Source organism: Acartia tonsa, chromosome 12 (assembly GCF_053477335.1).
Source record: "Acartia tonsa isolate MP-2025a chromosome 12, ASM5347733v1, whole genome shotgun sequence".
Classification (NCBI taxonomy): Eukaryota; Metazoa; Arthropoda; class Copepoda; order Calanoida; family Acartiidae; genus Acartia; species Acartia tonsa.
Window position 1 is genome coordinate 25,024,989 of NC_137271.1, and position 22,968 is coordinate 25,047,956.

The following is a 22,968-nucleotide window of genomic DNA, read 5'->3' on the forward strand; positions in this document are numbered from 1 at the left end:
AATTAACTATATGTAGTTTAACATTGTCTAGAGGCCTCTAGGAGCATTTGAGTTAAGGGAGAGAGGAATTCGACTCCTTTTTAAAAAATAATAAAGTAAAAAGCAATTTTTTTAGAGTTAGGGGGCAATATTTTTCAATTATGATATAGATGAACCCAAAATATTTATAGACCCTCCTTTGATCTATGAGAAGCTTTATTGTAAAGGAGAACCTTATCGGTTCAGCATTTAGCAAGATCTTTTGGAACAGACAGACATCTTTTATATCAGGATAATCAACAGTACGTGATGATTATAATCTCTTATTGTTAATCCAGGCATGTTAGAATTGTCCTTTTGATTTTAAACTTTGCTTGATTATTCCTGTTTTAGTTAGGTACGATTTAGAAATCGTATCAACTCTGAAATTGTTACCAGCAAGTTCGTACGTCCATTATTATCAATTTTTGTATGATATAATTATCCTATTTTGACTTTTTGAACAATGATTCACATGAAAACACGAGGTGCAATGTTTGATGCATAGTATAAGGTCCTAAAGTTCGTAATTTTTCAACAATTTATATTTATATCATATTCTTTTAGACTTTATTTTCATATTCTGCGTATTAATTTCTGTTACTCTACCCTTTTATAGATGCTGTCATTCTTGTAAAAAATTTAAGTTTTAAATATTTTTTGTGAATGCTTTTGAAGCGGAGCTAATATACAAATTAACCACAAAATATAATGTGTCCCTAGTTTAAACAACATTCTAGATCGATTTAATCATTACTTTATTTTTTTTTTAAATTAGAAAAAATGAAGGTGCTTTCTATCGTTGATATCTATATTTAAAAGATTCGCTTCCAAGCACTGGACTGCAGAGGATTTTGCCTGGGGGGTGGGGGGGGTGGGGGGGGGGCAAAGCGTACCCGAAAATTTTGACACCACCTTCTTCTAAAATTGAGGAGGGCGTAAGCTTTAGACGGGTGTAATGTAGACTACAAGTGTGGTTTTTTTTATCCCCCATCATTAATTTTGCTAGTGGGTTTCTGCACGCCTCTGGTTACAAGTCTAAAAATCATCTAAATATCAACAACATAAAGATTTGACATAAGATTGATTGATAACCTTTTAAATTTGGTTTCAGCAAGAAAACGTCATTAAATATTTCTAACTAAAATGTGTTATGTAATAAATTACCATTGTTACATAGGTTTTTTTTTAACAAATAGAAACGAATATTTTTTTGAATCTACTGCAGTTCACGGTAAAATATTGCTGGTAAGCCATATTTTCAAAAATCTTTGAATTTTAAAGGCTGCTAGCTGCCAAACGGCTGAACGTAGAGATCATACCCGCACACCATTTTAAGTGACATAAGAAGAATAATCTGGAATAGCCAAGATCCAATTATGCACAGGGAAAGCTTCACTGAAGAAAAAACGCGTAAAGTTGATATTTTTCGCGTATTTCTCTGTACTGCGAGATAATTATGCATTATTGATTTATGGCTGTTCCAGATTATTTGTAGACCTTCTTATGCCGCTTAAAACAGTGTGCGGGCATGATCTGTACGTTCAGTCGTTTGGCAGCTAGCTGCCTTTAAAATTCATAGATTTTTGGAAATATTGCTTACCAGCAATATTTTACCGTGAACTACAGTAGATCCATTTTTTTTAGATTAAATTTTTATTTTGAGTGGTTGAATGTCTTAGTTACTCAAAGTATGAAATTACCCACTCTAAGTCTACAAGTCTACATAGATTCATTTAATTCTAAATATAAGTCTCTTATTCATAAAATTTCATCAATTCCTGTAAAATAAAGTATTTAGGGCTTTTGGTCTGAAGCTTAAGATCTCAATAACTACTTAACCGATTGGGTTTTCCATTTAAGGTAAGCGACATATAGGTCATGTGATTATTTTATTTTCAGATTTTAATCTTTGTGATGGGTTTAAGCTGTTTTTCTAGCCCTTTTCTGTCCCATTCAATACAAAGCCCCTAAATGCCAGGGGCGTAACCCCTAGTTTATAATTTTTCCTTTAATGTATAGACGGACCTGCACCCCTTGTTTCCTGGGGATCTATATTCAAAAGGAAGCGAGGGGCAAGATAAAGCCTAAAACCATCCCAAGACCTAAATACAAAAAGAAAAAAAGTCTAAAACCATTAAGGACCTGTGGGTAACGTCCCTACCATGAAAAAAACTTAATTATGGTAATTATAAAATCTTAACAGACGGGTAAAATTTTAATATTTCATATAATACTAGGTGATTCGCCCCTATCCTTTAGGGTAGGGCGTAGAAGGTCAGAAAAACAGCCTAAAACAACCTAAAGACAATTATAAATCTTTCCTGAAAATCGTGACTAGTATGTTCCTAGATCTCAAGCTTAATTGAATATCAACTTATAAATTTTTATTTTAGAAAACATCCAAAATGTTAAGAATGATTTGTTTAACAATTCTAATCTCCATCATTTCAAATGTACATGTAAGTATCCAGGGGCTGCTATATTCAGCACATTAATTCCATTTGAAATTGCCGAAAATAAAATATTTTGTTGGAGTAAAGTTGGGGTAAAACTTGTTTTTTGTTGTAACTGAAAGGGAAGTGGGTTAGAAGGAGAGAAAAAAGGGAAGGGGGTTGAGAGGAAATTTTCACTTAGAATTGTTTAACAGAATTACATTCCCTTTTCCATGGTAAGTTTCAAAGAGATTGATATATTTATATTACTTCACTGTGGGCTAGAATTGGATCAAGACAAAGGTAAGTGCCGAGCCCTGGGACCTATGTATGGTAAAAATAGACATAAAACCATGATAATTCCAGGTAAAACCAAAATATTTCAACGGGGGCTTTTTGAGAAAATTAGATTTAAAAATTTCAAGTTCAATTTTCACCCCCTAGGAGTTGCCGCATAATCACGACAAGAAAAGCAAATATTAATTATTTTAAATTTTGAACAACTTTGCTTTTATAAAGTTCTTCATAAAACCACTCCTGAAGAGAGTTAATTAATGGCCATTTTTATCACTTGTTTTGCAAAGGTCACGAAAATTCAGCCTAACATAAATCATATATAGAGAGGTTTTATGAAAGACTTCACAAAAGCAAAGTTGTCCAAAATTTGAAATAATTAATATTTGCTTTTCTTGTCGTGATTATGCGGCAACTCCTAGGGGGTGAAAATTGAACTTTAAATTTTCAAATCTAATTTTCTCAAAAAGCCCCCGCTGAAATATTTTGGTTTTACATGGAATAATCATGGTTATATGTCTATTTTCACCATACATAGGTCCCAGGGCTCGGCACTTACTTTTGTCTTGATTCAATTCTAGCCCACAGTGACTTGGATGTTGTACCAGATTTTCATGTACTCTGATAAAGTAATACTCACAGCTGGCTAAAATATCGATATCCCTCATCCACTCCCTTTACCTCATTCCTTCCCCTCCTACTGGATGAACGAACTAACCAATCAATTAGGTCTATGATAGCAAGCTAAATTGACGACAAATTTCCCCTTATCAATATATCCTCGTATATGCTATAGCCATTTTCAAAGATTTGCTGTACATCTTAAGGTTCTTCAGGAATCTTTAGGGAGAAGCCAATGGACGAAAAATATAATTATATTTCCAATGATGATAAACAAAATTAACTCTGCTGTAGATTTAAATAATTGGTGAAAAATATTGCACACCACTAGTTTAATCACTAGGCTAATCACAATTTTATCACTTTCGTAACAGGAAACCCCTTGCAAAGCTTGAACTAGATAGAAAATCTGCCACATGCATAAACTAACGAACAAATCTACTCAATACAATTGTACAGACAGACGAACAGATCATTTAAGTAGAAAAGTTTTTCACTTATAAATGAAAGTTTCTTAAATTCATAAAGCTAAAATTTTATATTTTTTTGATCGATAAATAATTATGAAATCATTCATACAAAATTTTTAAATTACAAATTCTTTTTGGATAAGATTATTTGGGAATCGTCCCTTTCGTGACATTGCACCTTAAGGGGCGATTTGTCGTATTTTTAAAATTGCTTTTTATAGGTTATTTTAGGTTAGGTTAGGTTTTATTGGGTTAGGTGATTGCCCCACAGTGTTAGGTAATTTGCCCCGAAGGGTTAGAGCCCCCCGCAAGGGCTATAAATGGAGAAAACCTACTGTGAAAAATACGAAGAATCGCCCCTTAAGGTGCGATGTCACGAAAGGGACTATACCCGATTATTTTATCATCTTAGAATAGAATATGAAATATTTTCATGAAAAACAATATTTTACTATATACATATTAAGATATTAAGATTAGAATATAAAAAGTAATAGAAAATAATTCTTTTATTTTGTGACATACGGACGGACGGACGTCCAAACAAACCATAAGTATAGAGTAGCTTCGCTTCTAAAAATGTCTGAAAAATATGAATGGCAAAGAAATATTGCAATTACTAATAATGCCAGATCAGCAAAAAAGGAAATTATTTTTAGGGTTTTTATAGACATAAGCTGCATATAATGAGAAACAAATAATCCGATAAAGATAGAGTAGAAAACAGGAATATAAAGGGATAAGACAATGACAGATAAATTGTTTTACAATACATCCCCAACGATGATACACAAAATTAACCCTTCTATAGATTGGAATAGTGGTTAAAATGTTTGGTCACTAAACTTAATGAACAAATCAATAAAACTCTAAGGTAGGATGCTAATCTAATAATGACATTTATATATATAATTTTTTTTAAGGTAACAGAATCCAGAGGTGTTAATTTATCAGCATGTATGCCTAATAATTTAGCCAGGATTTCACCCAGGTATAGATAGATAGATAGATAGATAGATAGATAGATAGATAGATAGATAGATAGATAGATAGATAGATAGATAGATAGATAGATAGATAGATAGATAGATAGATAGATAGATAGATAGATAGATAGATAGATAGATAGATAGATAGATAGATAGATATATAGATAGATAGATAGATAGATAGATAGATAGATAGATAGATAGATAGATAGATAGATAGATAGATAGATAGATAGATAGATAGATAGATAGATAGATAGATAGATAGATAGATAGATAGATAGATAGATAGATAGATAGATAGATAGATAGATAGATAGATAGATAGATAGATAGATAGATAGATAGATAGATAGATAGATAGATAGATAGATAGATAGATAGATAGATAGATAGATAGATAGATAGATAGATAGATAGATAGATAGATAGATAGATAGATAGATAGATAGATAGATAGATAGATAGATAGATAGATAGATAGATAGATAGATAGATAGATAGATAGATAGATAGATAGATAGATAGATAGATAGATAGATAGATAGATAGATAGATAGATAGATAGATAGATAGATAGATAGATAGATAGATAGATAGATAGATAGATAGATAGATAGATAGATAGATAGATAGATAGATAGATAGATAGATAGATAGATAGATAGACAGACAGACAGATAGACAGACAGACACACATACAGACACACAGACAGACACACAGACAGACAGATATATAGACAAACAGACAGACAGACTAAATGACTGACGGACAGAAAGACATACACACAGACAGAAGGAAAGAAATACAATACAGATAGACAGACAGACAGACAGAGAGATAGACAGACAAACAGACAGGCAGACGAACAGACGGTTAGTAGATAGATAGATAAATTTGAAACCAGAAAAATTTTTGCTTTAAACCTCCAAAATAAATAATGTACATAAATGATTAATAGTATTTAATATTTATTTAATGAGTAAATTAATTTTATGCCTAACGATGTGTAAATAATACAAAATTAATAGCAAAAAGAAAGCATTTACTGAGTAATTCTTTTCAAATTAAAATTATCCAAAAGGAACAAGTATGTTGAAATTCGATAGTAGCATTTCTTTTGCAAATTGCATTTAAGTAAATCCATATAATAAAGTAACAGGATCTCGTTAATCGCTGAACCGATATGGATTTACAATGTAGCTCTTCATAGGTCTTGGGACGGTTTATAACTATTTTGGAAGAGAAAGTTACCCTACCCCCAAATTTAAGATTAAACTCACAAAGGGGGGTGGTTGTGCTTGACTGCCATATTCCGTAAAAAAAGAACCCCTAATTTTTCTTTTCTTTTTTATACAAAATAATCTTCCTACAAACTGTTTCAAAATGTCTAAACAGACACAATGATTTGAATTGGAGAGGAGTTTTTTCTGTTTTTTTTTTTATTGGTTTGTATTTGAATATAAACAGACATACACACTGACAAATAGATTTTGATTTGCTTTGCTTCTATACCTACATTTAGCATGTAAATTAAAACTTAAATATTGTTCGTTACAATTTTAAATTACATAAAAAATACAATTTTAAAAGAGATACGGAAAGTATTATGTGATACGTCATAAAAATACGTCTAAATCCATCTCTTTTTTAGGGGTTTCCTTTCCCACTTCTCCTCGCATCCTTCCTTTTTAAACGTATTTTTATGACGTCACACATGTCTCCAATTTTTAATGTAAGAATTTTCAAGTTTTTAAGAGGTATTAAGAAACTGCATTAACTACAAATCTTCTTAATTTATAAAATCCACTATCGACTACGCCCCTAGCCTCTGGGGGTTCTTATTTAAAGAGGCAGAAAAACTTAATCGAAAAAATAGAATAGCCTAAAACCATCAGAGGAGCTATGTGAAGATTACCTAAAAAAGAGAAATTAATCATTGCTGTGGTTTTTTGAGATCCTAAGCTTCAGATAAAAAACCTTGCTTCTTTTTATAATAGGATATATTATTTTAGGTTGCATGAAATCTGTGACCGTCTAATGAAATCAATCAAAGAGTTTGAAGCTTTAGAAGAATACTTTCAAGTTTCAGGTATAGGGGTGTCAACACCCTCCCTTATATCAAGATTTTTCACCCTCATCCCAAATACTCCAGCAAAATCTTGTGCACGCCACTGATTTACGACTTATAATTGTCGTCGTCGTAAAAGTTTTGCCCTGGGATCTAAAGGGATGAGGCAATAGCTAATTGTTTGTTGTACATCCCCAATGATAATACACAAAATTAACATATCTTTATGTAACAATCAGTAGTTGAAACGTTTGAACACTGAAATTAATGAAGAAAACAATCAAAATTAAATAAAAGTCCCAAATAAGAAAACATTGGGGACTAGTGTAATAAATACCCCAATTACCCCTCCCTCCCTAAGTTATGCCTTTATTTGGACGAACCCCAAACTGTCCCAGTTTTGAGCAAGACAATTCCTGTGAGAAAAAGGGAAGGGGGGAAGAAAATCTCTTCCCTTTTCTCCCATCTTCTCTGATGAGATTTTCTTCCCCCCTTCCCCTTTTCTTTCCCGAATCGTATATGACGTAACTGGAGTCGTCTTGCTCAAAACTGGGACAGTTTGGGGTTTGTCCTTTATTTGATGTAACCTCTGGGGTTTTTAGGACAGCTTGACTTCATAATAACGTTAAATACAGTCTAATTGAAATCATCTGAGAGGGAGGGGTCATTGTACTATACATTACACTAGTCCCCAGAGTTTTATAATAACGTTTTCTTATTCGATGGCTCCACAACTTTGGGGAGTTGTATTTAATTTTGGTTGGTTGATTCATTTAGTTGAGTGTCCAAACGTTTCAACCACTAATTGTAATCTACAAAAATGATGTTGTGTATAGTAATGTGGGATGTGCATAAATTTATTGGCCATTGTCTTATCCCTTTACTACATCTCTCTAATTATAACTATTTATATTTAGATTGGCGTCTACAGGGAGAAGGAAATGGTCTAGAAAATCTACGAAACCGACGGGGTACCCAACATGGAGTGAAACGAGAGCCCCAGCCGGGCCATGTCTTCCTTAGGTGAAAATTTCCTTCAATTGCATGCTCTTCAATATCTAAGAAACCGAGACCGGAATATATTTAACGCTTAAAACCTTATCTATAATACAAAGTAGAACCTTATCTATATTACAAAGTAGAACGATGTCTTTCTGTTCGTTTGGATCTCGCTAACCGCTGAACCGATCGGGTTCTCCTTTACAGGGTAGCTACAGGGTAAATCCCGGGAAGGTTTATAACTATTTTTTGGGGAGTGGGACACCCCTAACCCCCCCAAAAAAATGAAAAAAAAACCTCCAAAATTTTTTTTAAAATTTTCTTTAAATTCTAAAACACGAAAAATTAGTTTAATAAAACCTCTTGGGGCAAAGCCCCTAGAGGCTAGGGGCGAAGCCACTTTTCTAAAATACAAAGTATAACGATGTCTGTCCATCTTAAACTTAAGATCTCAGTAATCACTGAACTGATCGGACTGTACTCTTCCGGTCCTGTGGTGGGTTTAAGTTTTTTTTTATTTGGGGGTGAGACAAACCCAACCACCAAAAAAGAAAAAATCCCCCACCTCAAAAATAGCAGCTGGTAAATTATAGAAAAATATGCTTTCGAGTCGCGAGAATAAAATATTTTAATTTTAGATTTGGAAGAGGTTAAGCAAGAAGATAAAAAAAGAAAACTGAAATTTTACAAGAAAACGAAAAAAGGAGAAAATTTATTTTTTGTTTGTTTGTTTGAAGTAGATACTATTTAATATTTTGTACATGGATTAAAATCATAAAAATATTTATAAGAAAATAAATTAATATTAGTAGAATTTTAGATAAGTGTATAAATATGCAACTTGTATCATTAGTTTTTATTATCATATTTTTGATTTTTTTAAATTAGAATTAAATCAGAAGAAAGTATTTTTATATAATAAATTTAAAGTTGGGTTCGACCTCTCGGGGTTAACAAAACTGGCATTAATTTTAGAATTTTTAATTTTATTATACACGGAAATCTGTCTATAATACGATGCGATAAATAACTATTTTTAAATACCAAATTATTTGTGATAAGTTACCATAGATTATAAACAAAGTCTTTCATTTTTTATTTTTGTTTTTAATAAATATATATTTACTTTTATTAATTGTAAATTAATTTCCAGTTTCGCTTCGCAACCTATTAATATTTGATGGATTAGAACCGGTTTTCAGCCATAGTGAAAAGTTATGTATAGCATCGTATTATATCCAGTATTCTACGATTATAAAAATGTACAATCATAAGATTAAAACCAGTTTTTTAGACCGTGTCTTCTGCATCTCTGGGCTTAAAAAACTGGTTTTAATCTTACAATTGTACATTTTTTATTCGTGGAAAGCTGTTTATAATACGATGCGATAAATAACTATTCTATAACTAGAGTATATATGTTCGTATGACCGTCAGATTATCATTTATAAAAGCACATTACAACAAACCTATTACACTAGTCCCAAAAGTTTTAAAGTAACTTTTTTATTCGTTGGCTTATCTACTTTGGGGTCTTTTGATTGGTTGTTTCAAACGTTTTCACCACTAATTTAAATCTGGTGAAGCATTTTGTGTATTGACAGGGGGAAAAATGTCGTCAATTTAGGTTTCTAATATGGACCTCATTCATTGGTCAGGTCATTCATACAGTAGGAGGGAAGGGGTAATGGATGGTGGTTCTGGTTAGAGGGTATCATATTTTAGCCGACTGCGAGTATAACTTTATCAGAGTACATGAAAATCTGGTGTAACATCCCAGTAATAATATATCGATTATGTAGTATGGGTTAAAGAGAAGTTTTGCTCCTCAAAAGTAAATAGACAGCTAACAAAAGAACAAAGGCAAGAGGGGCTAGCTTTAATAGATAGCTATTGCAAGCTGCTGCTTGCAAATTAAGAATGTGCCAAGTATGGGGCTTGAAAGTCAGTTGGATATCAGATTTGGCATTGCTAAGTCGCCCCCAGTAGCTGCAGGTTTTAGTCCCTAGGTGCGGACGCCGCGGTTACATTTCATATCCACACAAGGGTTTTCCAAAGCTATATTAATATTATTTAACAGTTATCTCTGCATGCATACTTTTACATCTATAAAACTAAAATTAAAATAGTGGGGTCGACTAACCCCCCGCCAAAAAAAAAAAAAAAAACCCCAAAATTTTTTTTTTTAAATTTTTCTTTTAAATCTAAAATACGAAAAATTGGTTTGAGTAAACCTCTTGGGGCAAAGGCCCTAGAGGCTAGGGGCGAATCCGCTAGTATTCAATAAAGTACATGTACAAATAAAGTGATTTATTTGATGTTAAGAATTGCAAACTATAATTAACTTAAAAGTCTGGAATACGTCCATAATACAATTAGTAAGGCATATTTCAAAAAATATCAGTAACGTTTTCATTGTTTTATTAGCCTTTTTATTTATACAAAATTATGATTATTTTTCCTAGAAATATCACACAATTTTATGGCCCCCCATAAAATGTAATATAACATGATAATAAGTAAGATAAGATAGAAATAATGAATAAAAACTTTTTTTTTATGTTTTTCACTTACACAGTAACAATAAAAGGGGAAGGAAGACAAGGACATCCAACCTTTTTCGAGGGGGTAAAATGAGTGGTTTAAAAGGTTTGAGGGGGGTAATCTAATGTATTTTTTCAAAATGGTTCCCCCACCCCCTTTTAGACGTTTATGAAGGAAGGTTTACCAAATTTCAACATTTATTGGGGTTTCAACCCCCCTCTTAATACGCGTAAGATTTGAAAAAAGAAAAGTATCTATTATGTATTACCAGTGCAGTGCAGTGAAAAATCTTACAAATGGCCACAAATATTAAGAGACTAGAGTTGGGCTCGATATAATTATCTCGCTATGGCTAGGTTTATTCAATGTTTTATTTAGTTTCTTTTGGTTATCTGAGTTCTGACTATTAACCCTATTCTTCCATTATCTTCTTCCCAACGATTTCTTTCTTTAAACTATTTTAGGATCTTAATATTTTTTATTTCAAATTATCGTCCTGAAAGGGTTAAAATGTTTTGTTAACTGTTAAATTTTAGTTCAATATCTGACCACATTACGCACGTATCGCTAGTATCAAATTATTTTAAAACTAAGTTTTCTTTTATTTACTATATTATAAATTTTAATTTTCTGTTTTATGGATAGAAATTTAATACTTCAATATAATTCAAATAGCAACATGAAATAAAATAAATGAATTTATTCTTCATACAGTAAAATAATGGGTCTTATCGTTCTGTTCAATGAGAGTTTATTACGGAATGATGGAGCACTATGAGTTTTAAACATCTATCGCTTGGAAAACTTGAGCTCATATAAAGACATTTATTTCCTATATAGATCTGTCATGGATCTTGATGCAATAAGGCGTTTTGTAAATGTTAAAAATTGGAAGATTTCATTAAACAAAAGTTCCAGCAAATATAAGTATTAAATAAGACAAAGGAAATAAAATTATGTAACTGTACAACCAATTTACAGTCCATTGTCCTCTCCCTAATTGGGTATCAGGACAATTTACAGCCCAAAGCTCCCTCGCTCCATGCTGAACGTACCAAGAATAATTGAAGAGTATCTTTGCTTTAAACAACTATATGAATGCAGAACAATAAAATTTATTTAACAGTAATAATTCCATTACAAAAATCATCCTAACTTGAATTGCAAAGCTACTCTTTAAATCTAAATGTCTGACTGTCAGTTTTTTTACGTCGGTCCATTTTAATTGCGAAGCTGCTCCTTAATTCGAAATGTTCTGTTACAATATTCAAGATTGACGGCTGAAATTTTCAATGAAGATTACATGTAAACATCAGAGGTGGATTCTTTTAAAAAATTTGCCACACTAATCGCTTAGTGGGGCAAAATTGTTTTCGTGAAAAATCCTCCAAAATCACATAAAAAATCTACAAAAATTAAATAAAATCTTATGTTCATAATCCTACTATGATTTTGTTTAATTTTTGTAGATTTTTAATGTGATTTTGGTGGATTTTTCACGTAAACAATTTTGCCCCACTAAGCGATTAGTGGGGCAAATTTTTTTTAAGAATCCACCTCAGCATTCAGTGTATAATTTTATTAGTACGTCGGTATAGTATAAAAGACATAAACGTCAATATTTCGTAATTCTTCAATTTTCCATTTGTATATGACTATTTAATGTCTGCTTTAAGACTAACTTTGTCTGTTTGTTCAAAATGTTTTTTTTTTACTAATTATTCACCTTAAATATAACAAAATAAAAATATAAATAATATGTGATTTTACAAATAAATCACCCATTTAAAATCTGCACAAACATAAAAAGAAATACATACAACTAAAACATAAAATTTAATATCACTTTTAACAATCACATTATTTTAATAGTATCGGCTTGCGGCTGTTTGACAGCCGTGCTAATTGTAGCTTGAGAATGTGTCTGTTTAGGCAGCATAGTGTAGGCTAGGGCAACTGCAATGTTTAGTTCTAGACTGGTCAGCTTGAAGATTTGCTGCCGATCTGTGCTTCCTGAAAGTATATTGATAAATAGTTGTTGATCACATCTTGTTCTCAACAGCTTTCCATGGATATTTAAAAGAAAAATTATAAGATTAATATTGAAGTCCCGGGCTAACAATACTGTTATTATTATTATAATTTTTATTTAAGCATTTGTGTAAAATTGTCTTTAATACGCTTTTTTTCTGCTATACATGATTTTGCAATGTGGTTCAATATGGTTTAGAACCGGTTTTAATTCTGCTGTTTCACAGCCATTCTGCCAAAAATATTTCAACCTGGATTAAATCTAAGGTTTAGTTATAACATAAGATCTATTCTGTACTAAATATTCTATTAATAAATTAGAAAATTATGCCTTTAAATGAGATTTAGACAACCAACACTTTGATTAAAGATACTTTAAAGAAAGGTCTAAACTTTAATATCTGAAATCCTTAGGTTCAAGATAGGTTAGAGGATTCAAACATGAATAAATTTATGACAAGAGCTATACATTGCCGACGTGAGGAAGGAAATACCCCAAATATAGAAAAAGTTTTAAAATAAAAAGGCGGTTTCCCTCGAATATTAAAAAAAGAACTTATTTCACCTATCTATAATACAAAGTAGAACATGTCTGTCTGTCTGTCTGTTTGTCTGTTTGTAGCGAAGGATCTTGCTAACCGCTGAACCGATTGGGTTCTCCTTTACAGGGTAGCTTCTCATAGGTCCTAGGAAGGTTTATAACTATTTTCTTGGGGGGTGGGACACCCCCAACCCCCCCTAAAAAATGAAAAATAACCCCCCAAAATTCTTTTTTTTTTAAACTAAAATTTAAAAGTAGGGTTGGTTACCCCCCCCCCCCTCAAAAAAAAAAATTCCCCCCCCCCCAACTTTTTTTCTTTCCAGAGGCTAGGGGCGAAGCCGCTAGTAACCAAAATAGGATAATTTTAGTAATTGGGTGAATGTACACATCAATCTATTACTCATTGCCTGTTCCCTAAAGGTGATTCCTGTGACGTTTTTACCTGATTTGACCATTAGTAGTGCCAGAACAGTCAGGATATTCAGAGGTATGCGAAACAGATTCACTACAGTTGACCTAGAAATACACAACAATTTTAGTGATTTGCCAGCTTATACCAACAACAAAATTGTTTTGAAAAAAAATCTATACGTGATTTTTAGATGTCGTTGGCGGTCAACACATAGTAGAATTGACGACCTTTACATCTGCCCCCAAAAAATTATTTTAGATTTTTTTCGCTTGTTGGTTATACCTTATTTCTAAATCCTGGTTATAGGCTAGTGGAAGAAATATAAATATATATCTATAATACAAAGTAGCTTGATGTCTGTCCGTTTGTCTGTCCGTCTGTCCCTTAAGATCTCGGTAACCACTGAACCGATCGGATTCTACTCTTTAGGGTATATACCTATTGGTTCTGTGGTGGTTTTAAGCTATTTTCTTAGGGGTGGGAACTCCCAACCCACCCAAAAACAAAAAAAATCCCCCCCATTTCCTTGGTTCTTTTACAAATTTCGCCTTCATTTTTTTTTAATCGCCTCTTGAGGCAAAGCCCCTAGAGGCTAGGGGCGAAGCCGCTAGTAATCAAATATTTCATCATAGAAAACTTTTAACATCATAACTTTACAATAAAAACTAGCGTAAAGCCCCTAAAGTCCTCTTGGTCCCATAAGGGAAGGGCATGAGGAGGGTTAATTCTTAAGCTTCAAAAATAGAAAGTTAAAGAAATATAAGGGGATGGGTAGTTTTTAAATTTGTCTGAAAATTATATTGGTAACTTGGTAGCCACTGGGGTTAGGCATTGGAACCACCCCCCCCCCCCCTCCCTCCTTTATTTGCAAAACTTATAAATCTTGCAAATTAAGAATTCTAAATAGTTTCTTTTCATTTTGGAAAACCATAGATGTGCCATGTGTAAATTTGCGAAGACTTTAAATTATAAATGTCCTTTGAATATAATTTTCAAAAATTCATGATTTTTGTTAATTAGTACACGTGATTAAAGTTCTTTTTTATTCAATAAACGTTTATAAAACTTTTATTCCGGGTTTCAGTAGCGCAGCAAACTTTTTGGAAAATAAATTTATACGGGGAGCGGGTGGGGAGTTTTTATTTGTTTGTTGTTTATTTTAATTCAGCTTAGGTTACGGTTTATTTCATTTAGACATAGGGAAAATACTACCAACCCCCCTAATATAATTTTTTTCAGTGCTAAGTGGAAACTTTAAATGAAATCACAAAAAACACATATTTACAAGTCATTTGAATTAATTGAGCATGTCATAATGTTTCCTATATAAATTCAATAAAAACAAACTCTTTTTGGTGAAATTCAGCTTTTTTACTTCGCTTCACATGGACATATTTTTTCTTGTTTTGAATCATATGAGGAAAAACCTAATATGGCATCCTTTTTATCAATCCTATAAAGTTAAATTAAAAAACGAAGCCTTTTTTTTCTCCTTTTGACAACACCAGAGATAAAAGAAATGTAAAGAAGGTTAAAAAAAATAGATAAAATAATCCTTGGATGTTGCACCAGATTTTGATGTACCCTGATAAAGTGAAGCGCGCTACTGCATAAAAAAAAATGATACCGCCCATCTTTACCCCATGCATTACCCTCCTACTGGATGAACAACTGGAACAATAAGACATGTGGTTTATTTCAATTATACGAGTGACGAAATTTTTGGACAATAATATTTCCCAAAAGCTAGCTTTATCCAGAGAATTTAAACTATTTATAGCTGACTAATTATATATGGGTGAAATAAAAAAAATAACTGCTCTATCATACCAAAATGTGTACGCTATGTAACCAATAATGGGGTTTTCCTACAATGTGTTCTTATTAGTTTTATTTACTGATACACATGAGCGTGAAAGCGTGATAAAACAAAACTAGTTTTCATAAATACTTTTTTTGACATTAAAAAGATTACTGTTAGACGATTTTAAAACTGTAAAAAAACATTTCCTTCTAGCTTTGCTATAGCCAAAGTTAGAGTTAGTGTGAAGAAGGTGTTATGGACAAAATAAAATTAGATGTTATGGACAATTAACAGAGTAAAAATGGTTACGGACGGAAAGACCGACAAACATTTTGAAGACCACCGTTTTGGGGACATACAAATGACGAGAAAGCACGTAAAAAAGCTTTCCACCAACAATTTAATCTTTAGAAGGGATGATTTTGTTTATCATCACTGGGGATATACTCCCGACTCTTGAGATTATTTTTATTTGCGTCAAGGCATATTAAAAACACCCAAATAATGTTTTTCATGGAAAATCAAAAGAAAAATAAATAATTTGATATTTATTTTGGTTTTGTAAATTGAGTTGGAGTACTTTTAGCTTTTAGAAATCAGATATACTTTTTATATTAAAATTTTAAGAAATCTAATTTTAGACTGTTTTTAGATTTATCTGACTTTTTGTTTTTTCTATCTCTTTATTTCTTTCATTTTCCACAACTAGGGTTAACTATGAAATAGCATTATAAAAATAATAAATTTTCGCTCTTGAAAAAAAGTGACATATTTCTTACATTATTATCATTCGGTACACCGAAAAACCTCCTACTGCGACAAACGTCCTAAACGACAAACCTCCTAAACGACAAACGTCCTAATGCGACATCTCTTAAGTAAAACGTCCTAATTTTTTTTCCAAAAATTAAATCTTCCAAACTTGATTTTAAACTGTTATAAAATAAAAAGAAAATATATATTTTTTTAATTAAAAAAGTCTATTTTGTAACGCACGGTTGTATCAGGTTCGAAACCATTCCGTTTGATAGCCTACACAGACTTTGGCAAAACTGTCGGACAGACTTTTAAAATTTAGCCTATGATTAAAGTTATTCAACCCCGGCCCCCCCCCCCCCCCCCACATTTGGAGTTTCATCCTTAAGGTGTGAAGGAAATTCATAAACATTTTTCTTTATTGGTGAAGTTAGAAAATTTTTTTTAATAGGGCTGGGACTCAAGCAGTGGTGCCTGGATCCGATGTTCTATGTTGAGGTGTTTTCCTTACCTCTATAAGAATCTTCACTGGTTAGGAGAATCATGTCGGTTAGCGAAATCTTTAGCTATAGACAGATATACATACTTTCATTTTTATGTAATGATTATATAGAGTTGTTATAATACCTTTGATTTTCTGGAACCAGAAAGCCCCTGAGAGTTCCTATAGCAGGAAAATAGATTCCAAGTGCCAGCTCTATTCCAATAAATGATAGCAGACACAGCTCTTGTATACCTAAACAGATGTATAAATAAAGATATTTTATTGTGTATCGGATATCTCTTATCTTTTGTTTAGGCATGTTAGAATTGTCCTATCGATTTCCAACTTAGCATGACTGTAATAAAAAATATACATATATGTTTGATGGCATACTTGTAACTTATGAATGAAATAAGTTTCCTGAAATGCACTTCATGCAATCATCCCTTTAATATCCATTGCTTAAGTAGTTTTTGGATAGATTAATATGAATTTTTTGTTACCGAAACGCTACATTTGGTTACGTTCGTTTGTCTCTGACCTTTTAATGTGCAAAGCTTAGCTGTAATGGATATTGCCACCCTTGTTGAACATAAAAATGTATTTACCTGAGTTACATAATAACGTTGCCAATAGGTTGGATGTAAAGAATAATGATATTGATAACAGGAGAATATATTCAATACACATCTTTGTTACAAGCTTCCTAAATAATGGATATACTATTATGACTTGGATGTTACACCAGATTTGCATGTTCTCTAACACAATGAAACTTGCAGCGGGCTAAAATAAGTACCTCCCATCCACAACCTTCACTCCATCCCCTCCTCTCCTACTGGATGAACGTACTGACCAATAAATGAGTTCCATGTTACAAGCATATCTAAAATACAAAGTAGAACGATGTCTGTCTGTCTGTTTGTTTGTTTGTCTGTTTGTAGCGAAGGATCTCGCTAACCGCTGAACTGATCGGGTTCTCCTTTACAGGGTAGCTTCTCATAGGTCCCTGGAAGGTTTACAACTATTTTCTTGGGGGGATGGGACACCCCCAAACCCCCCAAAAAATGAAAAACAAACTTAACCCTTCTTTAGATTAAAATCATTACTGAAGGTATTTGAAACCCAATCAAGATGTAATAAAAGGGCAAAAAGTTATAAGGTGAACGAATGAGAAAAAGTGTTTATAACACTTTGGGGACCAATATACAGGGTGTTTCAAGAGAAATGCGTTTTTTTTAAATTTTAATTAGGCATAGAAAATGAAACAATTAAACCCTGAACCACTTCATTATGCAACCTACATTTTCCCGGATATTTTGTCTATGGTAGTCCATAAGTGTACAGCTTTACAGTAAATTGTTTCTATTTGTTAAAGCAACACGTATGGTAAAAGAAAAAGATTCCCTTTAAAGTAAAATGCTTATATATGAATCAAAATCTATATTTTTTGATTTTTTACTGATCCACTTCATTATGCAAATCAAAAGAAAATCAATGGAAAAACGTACGTTTTCTCCACTTTTAAAAGTTTATTCTGATAAAATACCAATTTTTTAGGGGATTTATGTATTAATTATAATGAAAATCAGTTTAAGGTAGATTTTAAAGATTTTTCTAAATAAGAAATAATTAAAAAAAAGAAATTCTATCCCTATAACTTCAGAGGACAGCTGCTGACCCCCAGTCTTATGAATGAAGCTAAATACATGTTAAAGATAAAAATTACCCTCAAAAGTAAGCAAACATGTTTTTGATTTGTTAAAAAAATCTATTTTAAAATCTTGATTTTGAGGATGATGGCCTTTAAGATGCTCTTACTGGTGGTGATGGTAAGCTAAATGTTATCAAAGTGCATGCCCATGATGAAAACTTATATATTGAACTATGGTCCAATTTTTGTAGTCATAGCAGCCTCCAGCCAAGCAATATTAAAAAAGAAAAAAATTGCAATTTTAATTACTAAAATTCATAAAGTAATAAATGTAGTTTTTAGATAATGGTTATATTTCATGTCGAGAGACTCCATTGGAGGCTGCTATGACTACAAAAAAAGGGAACATAGGTTAATAGACAAGTTGTTATAATGGTCATGTACTTAGATAACATTTGGCTAACCATCACCACCAGTAAGAATATCTTAAAGGCCATCATCCTCAAAATAAAGATTTTAAAATGGATTTTTTTAACACATCAAAAACATTTTTGTATACTTTTGAGGGTAATTTTTATCTTTAACATGTATTTAGCTTCATCCATTAGACTTGGGGTCAGCCGCTGTCCTCTAAAGTGATAGGGATTGAATTTCCTTTTTTCAAATATTCATTAGTTAGAAAAATCATTAAAATCTACCTTAAACTGTTTTTCATTATAGTTAATGCATATATCCCTTAAAAAATTGTTATTTTATCAGAATAAATTTTTAAAAGTGGAGAAAAGTGCAAAACAAACGTTTTCCCATTGATTTTCTATTGATTTGCATAATGAAGTGGATCAGTAAAAAATCAAAAAATATAGATTTTGATTGATATATAAGCATTTTACTTTAAAAAGAATCTTTTTCTTTTATAATACGTGTTGCTTTAACAAAAAGAAACAATGTACTGTAAAGCTGTACACTTATGGACTAACATAGACAAACTATCCAGGAAAATGTTGATTGCATAATGACGTGGTTCAGGGTTTATATAAAATGCTTTATATATTTAGAAAACCTATTCTGGGACATTTATGTTTCAAATATTCAAAAATTAATTTTTCTACAAACTATGCCTGAGAAACCGGTTTTTCCAAAGGCCTTATTTTTGAAGATTTACAGAATTAAAGGTTGTGGAAAGAATGCCCTCATTTCTAAAATTCAAATTGCACGGCTTGTATTAATAGTAGAAATATGTTATGCATACCGAAAGAATCGTCATAATCTCTAGTTTTTGGATATGTAAGAACCATTCCGGTGCTACGTATAGTTAAGGAGCTACGTGGTAAAATGTTCCAACTTAATTAAAACTTTTCAACTGTTCTCACATTTTTCAACGTAGCTGCTGAACTACAAATAGCACAAAAATGGCATTTATATTTCCAAAAACTAGAGTTTATGACAATCCTAACGGTATGCATAACGTTTTTCTACTTTTAATACAAGCTGCGCAATTTGAATTTTAAAAATGTGCGCATTTTTCCACAACCTTTAAATTCACAAATCTTTAAAATTAAGGTCTTTGGAAAAACCGGTTTTTAAGGCATAATTTGTCAAAAATATCATTTTAAAATATTTGAAATAATAAATGTCCCAGAATAGGTTTTCCAAATATATAAAGCATTTTATATAATTGTTTCATTTTCTATGCCTAATTAAGTTTTTAAAAAACGCATTTCTCCTGAAACACCCTGTAATATATAGTCCAATGTCCACTCCCTCCTTAAGTTTCTTTTTTTTTTACATATTTACATATTAGCTTTTCTCCCCATTATAGACGTCCAAATTGGGGGTGAAGGGGTGTTAAAAATAAATTAGATTACCCTTCTCAAAACATTGAAATCCCGAATTTTACCCTCCCTCAAATTGATATGCTTGGACGTCCCTGCTCCTCATACTACGTAATTTTAACGTAAATTTGCTTGTTAGGTAGTACAAAAATCATCAAATAAAATTACTTAATTTAGATTTTTTCTAAATCAAACTCATTTCATTTCAGGGATCTAAGGGGAGATAAATGACCGATAAATTTATGTGCAAGTGTACTTTCCCGATGATGATTCACAAAATTAAAGCTACTGTAGATTTCAATTAGTGTTTGAAACGTTTTGACACTCAACCTAAAATGAAAGCCCACAAAGTTGTTAAGCCAACGAATAAGAAAACGTTATAAACCCATAACCACTTCATTATGCAATCTACATTTTCCTGGATATTTTGTCTACGGTAGTCCATAAGTGTACAGCTTTACAGTACATTGTTTCTATTTGTTAAAGCAACACGTATGATAAAAGAAAAAGATTCTTTTTAAAGTAAAATGTTTATATTTCAATCAAAATCTATATTTCTTTATTTTTTACCGATCCACTTCATTATGCAAATCAAAAGAAAATCAATGGCAAAACGTTTGTTTTGCACTTTTCTCCACTTTTAAAAAATGATTCTGATAAAATAACAATTTTTTAAGGGATTTATGCATTAATTATAATGAAAAACAGTTTAAGGTAGATTTTAATGATTTTTCAAAATAAGAAATAATTGAAAAAAAGAAATTCTATCCCTATCACTTTAGAGGACAGCTGCTGACCCCCAGTCTTATGGATGAAGCTAAATACATGTTAAAGATAAAAATTACCCTGAAAAGTATACAAAAATGTTTTTTGATGTGTTAAAAAAATCCATTTTAAAATCTTGATTTTGAGGATGATGGCCTTTAAGATGCTCTTACTGGTGGTAAAGATAAGCTAAATGTTATCTAAGTACATGACCATTACAACAACTTGTCTATTAACCTATGTACCATTTTTTGTAGTCATAGCAGCCTCCAGTGGAGCCTCTCGACATGAAATATAACCATTATCTAAAAACTACATTATTTACTTTATGAATTTTAGTAATTAAAATTGCAATTTTTTCTTTTTTAACATTGCTTGGCTGGAGGCTGCTATGACTACAAAAATTGGACCATAGTTCAATATATAAGTTTTCTTCATGGGCATGCACTTTGATAACATTTAGCGTACCATCACCACCAGTAAAAGCGTCTTAAAGGCCATCATCCTCAAAATCAAGATTTTAAAATGGATTTTTTTAACACATCAAAAAACATTTTTGTATACTTTTCAGGCTAATTTTTATTTTTAACATGTATTTAGCTTCATCCATAAGACTGGGGGTCGGCAGCTGTCCTCTAAAGTGATAGGGATAGAATTTCTTTTTTTCTATTATTTCTTATTTAGAAAAATCAATAAAATCTACCTTAAACTGTTTTTCATTATAATTAATGCATAAATCCCTTAACAAATTTTTATTTTATCAGAATTAATTTTTAAAAGTGGAGAAAAGGGCAAAACAAACGTTTTCTCATTGATTTTCTTTTGATTTGCATAATGAAGTGGATCAGTAAAAATTACAAAAATATAGATTTTGATTGAAATATAAGCATTTTACTTTAAAAAGAATCTTTTTCTTTTATCATACGTGTTGCTTTAACAAATAGAAACAATGTACTGTAAAGCTGTACACTTAAGGTCTACCGTAGAAAAAATATCCAGGAAAATGTAGATTGCATAATGAAGTGGTTCTGGGTTTAAATATCATAAACTTTGTGGACTAGTGAAATAAACATCCTATTGTCTCCTTCCTCCTTGATTTCAATTTGGTTACAAACAAAATTAATCTAGACATTAAGTAAACGGATTATCTTTTTAATCTAAATCTATAGAGAATTTTTAAAAATTAAAACTATTGCCAATTAAAATTATCGAGTCAAATGGTATAAATTAAATGTTATCGGCATTAATCCTTATACTAAAGTAACAGGATGTTTGTCTGTTTGTCTGTTTGTGTGTCTGTGTGTACCGAAGGATCTCGCTAACCGCTAAAACGATCGGGTTCTCCTTAACAGGGTAGCCCCTCATAGGTACCGGGAAGGTTTATAACTATTTTTTGGGGGGTGGGACACCCCCAACCCCCCCACAAAAATGAAAAATACCCCCCTAAAAATTTGTTTCTTCACTTTTTCTTTTAAAATCTAAAATAAGAAATTGGGTTATCAAATTCGACTCCCCCCTCCTCAAGTGCCCCTAGAGGCCTCTTGGGGGCGTAGCCGCTAGTATGGAAATAAGGTGCTTTTCCTCAATGCGTCCATCGAGCTATGAGCAATAACTGCCCTTAAATTACGTACTTTTGTAGTTTTTGAGATGATTAAATCATAATCAATTTATCTCTATACGAAAAACTGCATTTGAATTTTTTTGAAGTTATTCATTTTTATTTATTTACTCTCCTGAGACAACATTTATTTTGCAAAGAAAATTAATTTCAAACAACAAAACAATAAAATCTTAAAAATATACTTTTCTGTTAATGTAAGTTTCCTAATCCTAATGTTACAGGGTGGTTATTGGTGTGTGTGTGTATCTGTATCGACGTATTTTACTATCCCGGGGTCCGATATGGATATTCTTTATAGTGAAGTCTCTTGCTGACGAATTTTTAAAATATATATTTTATAGGATAAAATAAACTGTAAATAAAAATACTGGGTAAAACCCTACAAACCCCACCTTTATGTTGTGACTGAGTGATAAACGAACAGATTAGCTGCGTTACTAACATATCTGTCCATAAAGAAAAGTTTTTTTATTACATTGTGTTATAGACAGCTTTTCGCGAATATCAAAATAAAATAAAATTAGGAGATTAAAACCAAGTTCTGAAGGGCCGAAGGCCCGAACTAATAAAACTAGTATTAATTTTATGACTTTCATTTTGATATTCATGGAAAGCTGTTTGTAACA

At 31.7% G+C, this 22,968-nt stretch overlaps 2 protein-coding genes across 2 annotated transcripts in view; one reads left to right on the top strand and one right to left on the bottom strand.

Moving 5' to 3' along the window:
* The first annotated feature begins 2,418 nt into the window (after positions 1-2,418).
* Positions 2,419-9,029, top strand: LOC145333632 (uncharacterized). Its single transcript, XM_080178801.1, has 5 exons — positions 2,419-2,480; positions 4,762-4,829; positions 6,844-6,920; positions 7,817-7,922; positions 8,537-9,029. Exons 1-5 carry the CDS (start codon positions 2,427-2,429, stop codon positions 8,550-8,552), a joined length of 321 nt encoding a protein of 106 aa, XP_080034927.1. The 5' UTR covers positions 2,419-2,426; the 3' UTR covers positions 8,553-9,029.
* A 2,512-nt stretch (positions 9,030-11,541) lies between these two features.
* LOC145333840 (solute carrier family 61 member 1-like) overlaps positions 11,542-22,968 on the bottom strand; it is a 31,542-nt gene continuing 20,115 nt past the window's right edge. Inside the window, exons 16-19 of the mRNA XM_080179094.1 lie at positions 17,079-17,176; positions 16,614-16,722; positions 13,457-13,530; positions 11,542-12,455 (exon numbers count right to left, since the gene is read on the bottom strand). Of these exons, the coding sequence (XP_080035220.1) occupies positions 12,298-12,455; positions 13,457-13,530; positions 16,614-16,722; positions 17,079-17,176 (439 nt within the window). The 3' untranslated portion in view covers positions 11,542-12,297. The remainder of the gene's footprint in view (positions 12,456-13,456; positions 13,531-16,613; positions 16,723-17,078; positions 17,177-22,968) is intronic.